This window comes from Danio rerio, chromosome 7, assembly GCF_049306965.1.
Source record: "Danio rerio strain Tuebingen ecotype United States chromosome 7, GRCz12tu, whole genome shotgun sequence".
Classification (NCBI taxonomy): domain Eukaryota; kingdom Metazoa; phylum Chordata; class Actinopteri; order Cypriniformes; family Danionidae; genus Danio; species Danio rerio.
Window position 1 is genome coordinate 27,220,117 of NC_133182.1, and position 15,584 is coordinate 27,235,700.

The following is a 15,584-nucleotide window of genomic DNA, read 5'->3' on the forward strand; positions in this document are numbered from 1 at the left end:
TATATTATATTATATTATATTATATTATATTATATTATATCATATTATATTATATTATATTATATTATATTATATTATATTATATTATATTATATTATAATATATTATATTATAATATATTGTATTGTATTGTATTGTATTGTATTGTATTGTATTATATTATTATATTGTCAGCAACCTGTGCAGAAAAGTCTGTAATATTACACACAATGAATGAATTTGACTCATTTTGTAGACATTACTGAAAATGATTCTCGTATATCAGCACTTCCAACGCAATCTCTCGCCACTTTTTGATTTAGTGGCTAATTCGTATAAATTCATACAATCTAATTCATATATTTTAGTACGATTCACTCGTCACCCAATGACGGTTGGGTTTAGAGGTGGAGTTGCGTGCCACACCTTTTAAAAATAGTACATTTTCGTACGATTGAACTTGTTCGAATTCGTACGAATTAGCCTGACAAAAAACTGACAAAATGTAAAATACTTACGTTTTCTCGTGAGATCAGGCTGGTATTTCCTATTATAATGTACAATAACATATGTAATCATTGCAATAAATTGTATTAAAATATATTGATAAATTTGTTATAGCTACACTCTAGAAAATGCTGGGTTCCACACAATTCCTTCATGTTGTCCCAACACAAAGCAGATAAATTAACTTAATCGTTTTTACAAATTTAAATGAATTGAACATTAAACAATTAATTTGTCCCCTAAAACCTTTCAGAATTGTGTTGTTTCTAGTCTTTTAACCAAGTCGCAAAAGACAATTTTTGAGCGTATATAAAAGATAAAACTTACTGGTATTTCTTTTTTTTTTGCCAAAACATATCATTTTAAAACACAACAATGTAGTGTAATAAAAAAACTTAAAACTCTAAACAGAAATTTTCTCAATAGTAACATCTGACCCTATTTTTACTTACTTTAAAATAATCTGTGCTACAGATTCTGCATCAATGTTAAATATAGTTTTTTTTTTAGTAAATAATAATATTTTTCATATACTTATGTTTCTCAAATAATTGCGATTTTTTTTTTTTCTTTTTACAACATTTTAGCAAATTAAATATATTTTGCAGCCCTAATTGCCTTTATACTTATGTAAATGATCTCAGCTTTTGTCAACTTTATGGTCACCAACTTTTTCAATCCTGTTTGATGTGGAGTGCATTACTTGCTGGAATTGTTAAGTCTTATTTAAAATGTATACTTTGCCTACATGTATATCCACAGTTCACAGAAAACTTTTTTATCTTCATTTCAAACAGATGAAAAGTATTGAGCCTCTCATCTATTCGGTACACAGTGCGTTCTGTTTGAATGTATGGATGGTGTGCACAATATGTGACCACTTCATGCCTTCACCTGCTGCAGTGATGTAATTCCCACCGGACCGCTGTTGTTGCGTGCTTTTGCTTATGATCTGTAGGGTCTTGCCAAATCATGTGCATGTGCTATTTTGACAGATTTGTTTTATTTGTTTGTTGTTGTTCTTTAAGGACACCCAAGGTTGTTCTTTTGGTAACATATCAATACTGCTCCGATCAATGAGATTGCATCTATTGTAACTATTTTGAGAAAACGGCTTATTATAAATAGTAATTCACAAATTCAATTCAATTCAAGTTTATTTATATAGCATTTTTACAATGTAGATTTTGTCAAAGTCGCTTAACATGAAAGTTGTAGTAAAATTCAGATTTCAGAGTTTTGTTCAGTGTGGTTTAAATTTCATTACTGATTGTTCACACACTGAAGATCATATCCATCGATGCGCAGCTCCAGAAGTCCCAACCCAAGCAAGACAGTGGTGTTCACAAAATGAACATTAATTACTCAACCTTTTTGTTGCAAAGTCTTAAGAAATACATTCATCATTTAGTACCTTTTAGTTTAAACAAAATCAGTTCATGAAAGTCAATAAAAGTCCAGATTTCAGAGTTGAAAAAAATGATGATGATAATAATAATAATAATAATAATAATAATAGATTATTCATCCAAAAATTAAAGTTTTGTCATGACTGGTCCTAAAATTATTTTATTTCCTTTATCTTGATGAACACAAAGAAGATATTTTGAAAACTGGTAAACTTTTTTAAAATCTACTATACATGTAAGTTTCTACAGTTACCAACATTCATCAAATTATCTTCTTTTGTATTTGGAATGAAATGGTGAGTCTGTTTTCAATATTAAGTGAATTGTCCCTTTAATTGAGGGTTTAATATACTGTAGCAAACATTTGAACAGGATCAAGAATGCTTTTCAAAATTGTTTAAAAAGAAAAAGTCAAGAATAGGTGTTGCTCAATAGTTTTAGGACAACTTTTGATGAACGGTTTTGGACCACTTTAAATGTTCACAAAAAATTCTAACAGTTCAAAATATCCTTAAAGAGCCCCTATTTTAGGTTTTTGAAAATTATCTTCCATGCAGTGTATAACACAGCTCAAGTGAAGTGAAATATCCAGCTAAGGCTTAAATATGAAAGTGTGCTATGTTTCATGAAGGCATGAAGTCACTTTATAATATCAACAGATTTTTTTCTCTCAGAAACAACATTTATCAGTAAACAATGTTTACTGCATTCAAATTAGGTCATGATAGCTCACGCAATCATGCCTGACAGACTATATATATATTCGGCAAGAACCAATGAGATTACTTCCTGCATGTCCAGCAGGTATGGTTGAGCTTCTGTTTGTATTTGCTGATCTGTGATTATACAGTATGTAGATAAAAGCCCAAAATGAATCAATTCGTCACAATAACCAATCATGTCTCATCGAAAGATTAAACTATCTGATCTTTTGTTTAAATAGCACCTACCAAGACTTATTAACAATTTTGAAGCAATCTGAGTGCAGATTGTATGTGTGAGCATACCTGCCAACACTCCCGTTTTTCCCAGAAGTCTCCCGTATTTCAGTACTGTGTACTGTAAAATTCCTGTTAAGCTCTGACAAGGTTCCATACATCAATAGTCTTTTCTGATTCTTCCTTTAACAAACAGCCGATGAATCCCTGTTGAAAGCGTGTAGATTGCTGAAGCACTCGTCAGAAAAATGACGGGAACACAGCACAAGGCTGGGGCAATAATGCTGAGGAAATTTTTGCAAAATAAAACTTCAACCAAATCTCATCTTTGGGAATTGAAAATAACACCAACTTTTCCTTACACTTCGGAGCACAGCGTCTACGTGACTTGATTCAATCGGGATCTGCTAAAGTGTTTGTCTTCCGGGTCTGCGCACGCAAAAATGGGTGGGGCTTAATTTCTTTATCGACGTCACGCCGATACAGCTAAAGACTCGTTACAGGGGCGATTCATTCTAACCACTATAGGTCAATTCTTTTATAAATGAATCAATAGTTTTAAACATATCACACTTTCATATTTAAGCCTTAGCTGGATATTTAATGGATATTTACTTCACTTGAGCTGTGTTATACACTGCATGGAAGATAATTTTCAAAAACCCAAAATAGGGGCTCTTTAAGGATATTTTGAACTGTTAGAATTTTTTGTGAACAGCCATTCAATGGAGGGCCCGAAAATGTTCAGTTTCAATTAAAATTATCTTTTTTTTATGTCTTAAGGATCTTATGGAACATTAAGAGTGTTAGTTTTGGACTGAGCGATCTCTTAAAGAACCAATAAATGATCCTAGAGTCTGAGGTTTTCTGTTAATGAGTGAACATTTACCGACAGCTGCTCTTACTTATGCTGTATCCTTTAGCTAACCCTTGTTTATCACTAAATGATAGTCTTTCGTGGGGATGCAGCTTGTCGTACGCTTCCCTCCCACATGGTTCATGTCAAGTTCACCCGATGAAAAGTATTGATACTTTGCCAACGAAAGAGCAGCGCTTAGGGTGGATCATTGCGGCTATCCCCAAATACCCCAGTTGCTGTTTGTCCGTAAACACATCGCTGAGCTTCCCAAAACAGTGTTGGTTTGTTTTGTTTTTTACATTTTTTTTCCCCATCACAACATATTACGGTCTTGTTCTTTTATTTTTCTCGCCAAAGCATAGTTTGTTTACTTGATTTCAACAGCCCTTTTGTCAATAGGCAAAATCAATGCAGCATCATAGTCTTGATGTTAATGCCCAGTCTTTGAAAGTGTATGAGCTTTTTGCATTTTGTCAACAGGTAACCGGACGTGACTCGCTTAAAGATCGACCGCCTCGGCCTGTTAAAATTGCAGAAAGTGACATAGACGTGAGTTCTCACCTCTCTTTATTAATACCTGCTTTTTGACCCCTGTCTCCCCTCTCGCTCTCCAATTGCATTTGCAGAAAAATCCAGTACTCGAGCCTGAATTTGTGCGAGTAAACACAGGCATCGGAACGAGGCAGCGGTGTATGCTGTGGGGAGAAGCGAGCTGTCTGTGTGCAGAAGAAATTGAAATTATTGACGAGGGCTTTTTATATTCAATGCTCAATTTAAAGAGAAAAATACATGCAAGGGGAGTTTCATACTTTAGGCTTGTAAATTTTTCAGCTTGATTTTTTTTGTATTCCAGTGCTCTCTCCGTTTTCCGTTTGATTAGAGGTAAATAATCTGGAAATCCTGGCTTTTTATCATTAACATTGTTTCAGTTTAACAATTTATAAGAATTTTGTTGGTGGGTTTATCCGTGTGATGAATTTTTAATGCTGTTAAAACAACAATATGAGGCGGTAAAATAATAACAGCTTAATAATTAATCGGAAGGAATGATAAACAGTGGAGAATAAACAGGCAGCGCGAGGAAGACCGTAAACAAGACACTTCTGCATCTTCTGTCTCTCATGCGCGCACACATACCCTATAACCCATTTTTCACTGAGAAAATGCTGTTTGTTTCTGCAAATAATGACACCAAAATTGTCTTGGGTGCGTGGAGTTTATGCTAATGAACATCTTCAATGGTGGCGAATGTTGAATATGGAATAGCAGAAGAATGTTTTCTGTCGGCCTTCTGTTTGATATGTTTGTGTGATTCATTTCTGTCGTGCCCTCTTGTTTGGTGGCCATGTTTTATTATTATTGCTTGTGATTGTCTCCCCAGGTAAAGCTAAGTAGGTTATGCGAACAAGACAAGATCCTACAGGAGCTGGAGGCCAGGATACGCACACTTAAAGAAGATAAGGTACAGGTTTTTTTCCTTATCTAAATTCTATATTCTAAAGCAGCCTCAAAGCTCTAAAAGCGTTTCAAAGAATTAAAGGTTTTAAAGAATTGTTGATGGTATGCTTTTATTTATCAATAATGCATTAAATTAATCTAAAGTGGCGATAAACATATCTATTATTATCATAAGAAATAATGTTGCAAAAATTGCAGATGATCTCTCTTTCATGAAAATATTAAGCAGCACAACTGTTTTATTTTTAATAAATAATCAGAATTTGTTTTTCAGAACCGTATTAGTTAATTATTGTTTGAATGTGAATGATTTTTAAAGAATCTTATGACACTGAAAACTAGATAATGGCTGCTGAATGTGAATTTGTGTCATTACAGAAATAATTTACATTTGAATATTTCTCTGTATTGCTTTTTTACTTTATTTTTTATAATCAAAACTATTTTAGGAGAACATGAATTTACAGAAATCAATAAAAACTTTTAGAATGATAATATAATGTATTTTATAAAGTTTCAAAATATTTTATTTTCAAGCTATTTTATGAATATATTTAACAATAATGCATTAAATTGATCTAAAGTGATCATAAAGACATCTATTATTATAAAAATTATGTTGCAAAAATTACAGATGACTTCTGCATTCATGAAAATATTAAGCAGCACAGGTGTTTTATCATTGATAAACAATGAGAAATCTTGTTTTCAGGACTAAATCCGCATAGTATAATTTCTGAATGATTTCTAAAGAATCTTATTACACAGAAAACGGGATTATGGATGCTAAAATTAAATTTTTGCCATAACAGGAATAATTAACATTTTAATATTTTTGGGTATTGCTATTCTTACTATATTTCTGATTTGGAAAAAAATATACTATTTTTAGAAGAAAAAAAACATAATAAAACAACATTAAATAAAAGCATTTAGAAAAAAATTATATAAAGGCAAATATAAATATAATAATGTCCCAAAGCTGTCTACACTCATAATAAAACTTTAACTTTCAATATGATTTGGTGGTTATAGTGGGAATGTTTTGGTTTATGAAGTCAGTTGGTTGTTGATTACAAGAAAATGTCATTTACTGAATATGTTGAAAGTGGCAACCTCCAATTGTTAGCTTTACATTTTCTGTTTCTTGTTTATTCCTACTTTTAAAATGACATTTTAAATAAAACCAGCTTTAGATGTTTCGTTGCAGATTTTACTTTTGGTGGTACATTATAGGACAAGCCAGTGAAAACCTCTATATTAGTGTACAGCCCTAGTGTGTCTCATCTCTAATTCCTTTTCTTTCTAACATCTTTATCTGTGTCTGTTTTACCTTAACTAGGACAAGCTGGAGTCAGTTCTGGATGTTTCTCATCAGCAGATGGAGCAGTACCAGGACCAGCCTGCCCATGCAGAGAAGATTGCCTACCAACAGAAGCTGTTACGAGAGGATGTGGTCCACATCAGGGCAGACATCTCACAGGTGTCCACGGTAAGAGACTCACACCCCAAAAATATCCATGTGTATATAATAAATTTATCTGGGACTGAATTTGAATGCAGTGTAGGCCTGTCAAAATAATTAATATATTGACTTATTGTGCAATACATATACATGACTTAATTGATGTTTGATACATAACCTTATTATTTACTTATTTTAATTATGGAAGTTCATTTAAAAAAAAAAAGATTTTTACTTTTTTGTGTGTTTTTGTATATTTATATGTAATATGTGTATTAATTCATATTTATATCAACTGCTTCAGTTCGCTCACCACGCAAAAGCTAATATTGGAGTGGAAAGACAGTGATAGAGCCAATTCAGTGGATGGGGATGATTGGGAGGCTGATAAAGACCGATGGAATTTGGCCTAGACATTGGTGTTACACCCCTACTCCTTATGAGAAGTGCCATGGGATTTTTAATGACCACAGAGAGACAGGACTTCAGTTTAACATCTTATCTGAAAGATGGCACTCACTGACAGTATAGAATCCCCTTCACTTTACTGGGGCTCCCACAAACCGTAGGTTGAGCGTCCCTGCTGGCCTCAATAACACCACTTTCAACAGCAGCCTAGTTTTTCCATGTGGTCTCCCATCCAGGTATTGACCAGGCTCAGCCCTGCTTATCTTCAGTGAGCAGCCGGTCTTGGTTACTCTAACTTATATGTTATAAGTTCAGGTTCAAACACAAAAATTCTGCAAATCCCTTTGGAACGCGTGGATGATTAGTGAAAGGTGAATTAATGTACAATTTTGGTTTCTATTCCTTTGATCAGTCATTTTTCTGCTGTGTGTTAAATAGGAGATGGAGAATGCCTGGTCAGAGTACAGCCACTTGGAGAGAGATGTAGACAGACTGCGTTCAGCCCTTCAAGACCAGATGACCCACAGTGCTCTCTCTCAGGTCAGAACCAGAGACATGCTGAAAAACACACCTATAAGTGATATCAATGGCAGGCAGTCTTTCTTTACTAAAGCCCAGAAAATTCTATTTCAGTTTTACTTCTTTAACGCGCGCTTCCAAACTTAAGTATTGACAGTGTTTGAGCAGCAGAGTGTGTAGCAGAAGATGTTAAACCGTGTCAGCCTCCTTTTCTATTCAGCATGCACCTCTCGGTCCGGTAATTGATAGAGAAAGAACAAAGTGATGAAAGAGAGATGCAGCTCTCAGAGCCGGAGTGAAGATCTAATGTCAGTTTTTGATCAGTGTGATAGAGCCGTAAGAACAAGGCATACAGTGTCTAAGATTATTGATTTCTCAAGTGTTTGTGTGAGAGTGCACACAGACATGGTCAATAAATTATGTTTTTTTTGTGTTTTTTATAAAAATACAAATAAGAGAAAATCCTATCCTTTTCTTCAGTGCCCCCTTTGAGCTCCAAATTTGCCTCTTAGAAAAATCAAAGACAAGCCTCATGGTCATCATATTTATTTTAACAGTGATCACAATGATAAGAATATATATATTTCATTCTACTCTTTATTATATTATATTATATTATATTATATTATATTATATTATATTATATTATATTATATTATATTATATTATATTATATTATATTATATTATATTACCATTTATTCAGTCATTTTCTTGTCGGTTTAGTCCCTTTATTAATCCTGGGTCGCCACAGCGGAATGAACCGCCAACTTATCCAGCAAGTTTTTACGCAGCGGATGCCCTTCCAGCTGCAACCCATTTCTGGGAAACATCCACACACACATTCACACACACAATTTAGCCTACCCAATTCACCTGTACTGCATGTCTTTGGACTGTGAGGGAAACCAGAGCACCCGGAGAAAACCCACGCGAAGGCAGGGAGAACATGCAAACTCCAAACAGAAACGCCAACTGAGCCGAGATTCGTACCAGCGACCTTCTTGCTGTGAGGCGACAGCACTACCTACTGCGCCACTGCCTCGCCTTATATTATATTATGTTATATTATATTATATTATATTATATTATATTATATTATATTATATTATATTATATTATATTATATTATATTATTTCCTGAATACTGAAAGTCAAAAAGTGGTTTTCTATATTTGTAATGGGAACATTGTCTGTGTTAATATGTAATCTGAAAAGTAATTTATTCGTGTTATTCAAAACCTTTTACCATTTTTTCTAGTTTGTTCTTACAAAATGATCCTTTTGGAACATTTCTTTTTATTATGATCAGTGTTGAAAACATTTTCAAATGTAATATATATTATAATATGCCAAAAATAAGTGAGTTTTTCCTTAAAACAAGTTATCTGCCAATGGGGTAAGCAAAATATTCTTGTTTTTTTCTTTTTACATTAGATTAATTTGTTTAACCCATTGGCAGATTATCTTGCTTGTTTTGATGAAAAATATTTAAACTAATTTTGACATATTACTTAAAACAGACAATATTGTATGTTTTTATTGTCTAGAAAATATTTCTTGATTTAAGAACTTTTACATATTTGAATTAGAAACAAGACATCTAAGTAAGAAAAGCATATTTGTAGTGCATTTTGAGGTGATTAGTTTGTTCTTTAGTCATTTTAACTACTGTATATCTGGGAATATGTTCTTCTATTTACTTTATTCAGAGTTCTTTGTTTTATTTTATCCTACATACAGTAAGTACGTTTACATAGACACCAATATTGCAGTGGTTTTTGATTACCTTAATCTGACTAAAGTCAAAATCAAACTAAACAGAAATCTAATTTCCTGGAGTGTGCCGATTTTAGTTACATTATTGAAGTGCAGTCCAGAAATGTAAACACCTTAATTAAACTATTACTGTTTTGTAAGATTTTCAGGATAGTCTATACACACTAGGGATCCACCGATACCATTTTTTTTAACCGATCTGATCCCGATAACAAAGTTCTGAGTTTCGACCGATACAGACCTATAGACCTACTGTATATGACAGACGGCACAAACTAATAAAAACATAACGTTTGCTAGCTATATACTACATTATTTGAGCCTTCGTTATGACATTGATATGATCTGTTGTGGTCCAGCTTATGTTTCCTTTTTCTTTTAGCAAAGTCTGATATTTTCCTGCAGGTTTGAAGCAGACTAAGCAAAACTGTCTGAGGTCAGTTTTACTTTATAATCCCTTGCCTAAACTCGAAGTGACTGCGATAGAGAACCTAAAAGCATGTCTGAAATTTTTTTTTTGTCTTAAAAAATATATATTATTAAAGCGAATTTCATTTAGCATAATTTGTTGTTTTTTAATGGATTTTTGTTGGTCAGTTATCTGCAAAATAAACAAGAATATTTGAGGTCAAGTTCAAAACAGGGTCCGCTTATATGCTTCAGCGTACAAATTGTTAAATAAAATATTAATATAAATAAAATTACAGTAAAATATTCACAATTTCTAAGTAGCCTATATTAGGCTAAATAACTTCCTGTTAATGACAATATTTATGCGTCGGGCCGTCAGTTTCACTTTTATTAATAAATCAACTATTTTGACCACAATGAGCCAGGCTTAACAAACTATGCGCAGCACTAAAAGTATTCCCCTCAGAAGAACAAACTCAGAAGAGTCAGAGAACAGAAACCAATTGTGGGAATAATTTTACGGAGCGGCGCATGTCGTGTCTGTGCAGCCGGTGCATGAATAAGCGCTTGAGACACAGCGCGCAGCCCTCTGGAAGCATAGAACTGAACATAAATTTAAGCATTTGAAAATTTATCTGTGCTTCACATTACACTATAGAATGGCGTCTTTTGGGATATAGTAGGCCTACATGACAACTTTCTATTGCCTTATAATAGGCTACCTTCATGGCTTTAGGTGGCTTATAAATTACACAGAATATAGCGCACGTGCAAAATCGGATTTGAAACGGTACCAGCTGCCCGATAGCCAATTCAGAAAAAATATGCATTCAAGAGTTCACACTTAGCTCATGATTTATACATAGCTTGTTTGGCATGCTGTCCCGGGAGAGAGCCCTGAGCTCAAGGGATCCTCGAGCCCAGGGCTCCCCCCCTTTTGCAGGGCGAGTGGAGATTGAGCTCAGGTCTATCTCAAACTCCCCCGCTGCTGAGGCCAAGGCGAACTTCCTGAGAGTAAGACATTATAAAAAAGGTTTAGGTTTGTTTTATCTATAATATAGAGCACATTTGGATGGTGGGAGGAAACCAGGGAACCCGGGGGAAACCCACGCGGACACGGGGAGAACATGCAAACTCCACACAGAAATACCAGATGGCTCAGCGAGGACCCAACACCATTGGTATTCTTGCTGTGAGGCAACAGTGCTAGTCACTGGGCCACCGTGCCGCCCATTCTGGATAAAGGAGGAAGAAGGGGAGGAGGGGGGTTTCTTCCAGACGAAGATAGTTGTAGAAAGGAAATGAGGATATATATAGTGATTTGGGATCCTTTGATTGGAGGATCATAATTAGTTAATGTGGACCAGCTGGGTAAATCATGAGCACATGCTCCTCTCAAAATTTGTTTAAAACTAAACTTCACGTATCGAACCAATATCCAATCCAAGTACTGTGATCGGTGCATCCCTAATACACACACAGCTGTTTGACACTATTCTCTTCACCTATCGAGTCAATGAAGGACCAAAGATGCCTGCATTGTGAAATGTGGAGGGTTTTTCCCATATGGCGTCCATTAAAACAACACTCTTCCAGCAGTTCATACTCGCATCCAATATCTTGTTTGTCACAGGGAGCATGCACTAAATGTTCCTGAATGAAAGTGTAAGTCTCAAACTGCAGTTAAAGTCAACAAATAAAAATGAAACACCCTAAATTATATGCTAAATGTGGATAGCATGGTGACACAATGATGTTAATTGAATTATGTGCTATTACATAAAAAATGGGATCATGAAAAGCAACTCATGTAAACACCTTAATCGTATTATTGTCCTTATTTAGATTAAGGCAAATAATTCAATTAATGATGTCCATGCAAACGTAAATCTGTGTTTGTGTGCAGCAGGAGAAATCTCAAATGAGGAAGGAACTGTGGCGGATCGAAGATGTGCTCGCAGGCCTGAGCTCAAGCAAAGCAAACTACAGAGTGATCATTGACTCAGTGCGTAATCCAGGTGAGAGCGGCCCCCTTCCTGCCATCACCCCCATGCACTGGAACACAGCCAGAGGTATTGAGGCCAAACGTCATCACATGCGACCCCACATACAGATCATACTGATAATAATACCTGTGTTTTTGTTTTTGTAAACATTTGGGATGTTTGTGTGACCCAGAGAGGAAACTCGTGCCTTCAGCGTCATTGTCCGCAGTGCCTTCGCTCTCCGACAGCCCGTCCATGGGGGAACTAAAAGCTGCTCAACCCAGCCCACATCTCAGCCCTGTGCAGCCATGTACCCAACAGCCTCTGCAACTCTCGCACACAGCCCTCACGCCAAAATGGGTAAGTTATTGTGTGAAATTGAATAACCAGCAGTGATGCACTGTTCTTGAATTTTACAGTGAAATTAACTAATTCTGATACTGATGAATGAAAAACTTTACATGAAAAATTTACTTAAAATAAAACTATTAACTCTCTTTCAGTAGGTGGCTGAATTCCTTGGTTAGTGCTGTAAACAAAAAAAGCTGTGCTGTTATTTTCAAATAAATATCAAAATAAGATATCATCTTAAATTTTCTGAAGACTCCCTGTTGATACTTCAGTGTGTCTGCTGGCTTTTAAAAAGTCTTAAAATGTCTCAAATATCAAAATAAAAAATTTAGGCCTTAAAAGGCTTAAATTGACTGAAATATTGTGTTTAAGTATTATTGTCTTAAGTCTTTTTTACACAGGCCTTCATTTAAGAAAAAAATATTTTTTTCACATTTTTCGAGTGCCTTGGACTGATTTTTGCTGTTTATTCTGATGAATCCTTTACACAAAGAGCAGCAGCACATTATTTAAGCTACCCTACACTTTTTGCTTGATTTTAGGTTTTAATTTTCCTTTGTTTATTTATTGTTCCCAATCTAGCCAACACCCATAAAACATTTTATCTCAATAAAACTTTTTTTACTCTATTTACTAAAATGGTTTAGTTATTTTCCTTACAATAACATTTGTTTAAAAGTGCTCCATGTGTTTATTGCTGAGGACACTGACCTGGAGAGATTGTTGTTCATAGATTAATTTTATTATGATTTAAAAACATTTGTTCATTTTTTTTTTTATAATGGTGGAATTTTTTGTTGGAATAAAAGTATATGGGTACAGGTAGACCTTGCTTGTTTTTACACAATATTTAAAATAATTTGCAAGAAAAATCAAAAATATTTATTTTTTTATTATTAAATTTTTATTGTATTATTAAAGGTATTTCATTTTAATTGTTTTTAATAGGGCAAATACAAGTCTTTTCCATCTGGGCCATTTGAAATATTCTTTAGCGTTTAGCCCTTTATAAGTTTAAAATTTCATTCATAATAGTCTCATAAATGTCTTTAAAAGTGTTACATTTAACTTGGTGAAACCTGCAGAAACCTCTTACAAAAAACAGAACTTAATAAATTTAATACATTTTTAGAAAAATATTAATATGAGCTGAAAAAAAAAAACGATTTGTCGAACAGTGATGGTTAGAATGATGATAATATCACTTATCGCAACTTCTGTGACAACAAAATGTATTGCACATCAAAACTTATTTATTGTGGCTGGCCAAATGCAGTGCTTATCCGTTTGTTAATTGGGAATCTATTTCCAGGTCCAAGCCTCTACTTATTTGAATTAAGAAAACTCTAAATTTAAATATGGTTTATGACCACAACTATACAAACTATACAAAAAAGCTAATTCAATCTCTTTTGTTAAGAATTTTATCTTAAACTAAAATACCATCTAAAAGTTTCTGGTTACAGAGAATCCCTCTTATTGATACTTTACCCTCTCAGTCCCAATTGTGTTTAGGATAGTCTTCTAGTATTTCTAATTTAAGGAATATTAAGCTTTTGCTGGTGAGTTAGTCAAATTCAATCATAATCCACAGAATCTATTATTCTGCTGGCTTTTTGAAACACATAAAAGTCAATGTAAGTGATCACTTAAACATGAGTTTGGATGAAAACATCAAACTGAATTTTCATTGCCAGCATGTTCAGATTTTTTGACAAGGCTAATTCATTGTTGACAATCATTTTATAATACAAACAGCTTAACACCAAACCCATATAAATAACCAAACATGTCCTCTCTCCATATTTTCTCGACTTTCAGCATCCCTCTGTTACTCCAGCTCCACACCTTTAAACATGATTCCTACTTAAATCGGAGCGAGGGAAGCATTATGTAACCAAATGCCACTTCAGTCCATTTATCTAAACTTATGGATGTTTTATCTGTATGTATTCAGCCTGAAGAAGATGCTCCTCCCAGACCGCCTCTCCCTCACCTCTACAGCCCAGACGAACACCCTCCAGCTGTGCCCCCTCTGCCCAAAGAGACCTCTGTCATCCGACACACTTCAGTTCGGGGTCTGAAACGGCAGTCTGATGAGCGCAAGCGCGATCGTGAAATCGGACAGTTCTCTAACGGAGATCACAAGGTTTGTGCCAAGCTGAACAGTACCAAGATAAAGCCACACTTCAATGTTAATTGAGTCCTGAGATCTGTTTTCCTGGAAATCTAGGTTGAGATACGGGCATTCCTCAGCGAGCCTGAACTGCTGGTGGTCGGTGGACAGATTGGGGGCTTGAGCCGTGATAGTGGCTACCAAACTCTACCAAACAGAGGTACACACATGATGGAATATATATATGTACACTAATTGGAGCTTGGTTAATGCAAACCACTGCCTGATTCAATGGTAATGTGAAAACATGCAAGAAAATAGTTGATTATTATGTGTACTTAATTATTGTATTCTCAAATGAAGCAGAAATTTTGACTAATTTTTCAAGTTTGAAAGTTGTTGTTAAATGTGTGTAGCTTAGACCAGGGGTTTCCCAAACTTTTCAGCCTGCAACCCTTTAAAAAATAATGCCAGTGACTTGTGAACCCCAACATTCTGGTGGTGGTTATAAATATACAATCCTTACAAATAAAGGTGCACAAACACCAATTCTATTCTTGGTGTAATTTTGGCGACCGCCACTCGGAGACCATCCTTCATGTTCAGTAGTGGCCTGTATTTATTTTTAATGTACGTGATTCAATTCAATTCAATTAATCTTTATTTTTATAGTGCTTTTACAATGTAGATTGTGTAAAGCAGCTTCACATAGAAGATTATAGTGAATTCAGTAGTAGTTCAGAGTGAGTGCCATAAAAGTGTCAAAGTTTAACCTGGTGCCATAAAACTAATCTGCTGCGTCCGATGTCATAAAATTACCCCAGGTGTCTCAATCCAATGAAAAAATAAATCAATTAATTAATTAGATAAAAAAAAAATCCTAAGGCTGATGACTATTCATTTGCATGTTGTTTTTTTAATCATCAAGTGGCCCCAACCCCCCTCATTGTCCCACAAACTCAACTTTGGAAACCACTGACTTCGGCTACAAGATGCTAGCTGTGAAATTATATTATTATAAGCTGAAATGTTGCATATGTAATCTTTACCACCAATTATTTTTTCAAATATATACTTTTTAAATGGCAAAATGCTGTTAAACACATTTTGTCATTTGAGACTTATGGAAATGTAATGAATGTTTTCATGATTTTTTTTTTAGAAAAATTATAATTTTGTGCATTATCATATTCTACAACAGTTTCAGACAGGTTGAATTTTTGTCAAGATATTGGTACTTTCATTTTGTACTGATGCATTAAATTGATTAAAAATAACAGTAAAGGCATTCAATGACACAAGCACAACTTACCAGTTTAAATAATGACTGCCAAAAACAGACTTGCCTTCAAAAAATGAATAAAAAAAGTTGAAGTAGTTATTTAAATAAATACTATTATT

At 34.3% G+C, this 15,584-nt stretch overlaps 1 protein-coding gene across 50 annotated transcripts in view; it reads left to right on the forward strand.

Annotated features, from left to right (window-relative positions):
- Positions 1-15,584, forward strand: part of plekha7b (pleckstrin homology domain containing, family A member 7b) — a 193,890-nt gene that overhangs the window by 157,241 nt on the left and 21,065 nt on the right. For 18 of the 50 annotated variants that reach the window (XM_068222607.2, XM_021477813.3, XM_073908480.1 and 15 more), the window contains 8 exons: positions 4,173-4,241; positions 5,074-5,154; positions 6,493-6,642; positions 7,462-7,563; positions 11,638-11,803; positions 11,910-12,076; positions 14,025-14,216; positions 14,301-14,403. In XM_068222607.2, coding sequence (XP_068078708.2) covers positions 4,173-4,241; positions 5,074-5,154; positions 6,493-6,642; positions 7,462-7,563; positions 11,638-11,803; positions 11,910-12,076; positions 14,025-14,216; positions 14,301-14,403 — 1,030 coding nt within the window. The remainder of the gene's footprint in view (positions 1-4,172; positions 4,242-5,073; positions 5,155-6,492; positions 6,643-7,461; positions 7,564-11,637; positions 11,804-11,909; positions 12,077-14,024; positions 14,217-14,300; positions 14,404-15,584) is intronic. The other 32 variants (XM_068222610.2, XM_073908477.1, XM_073908486.1 and 29 more) reach the window with 3 other exon arrangements.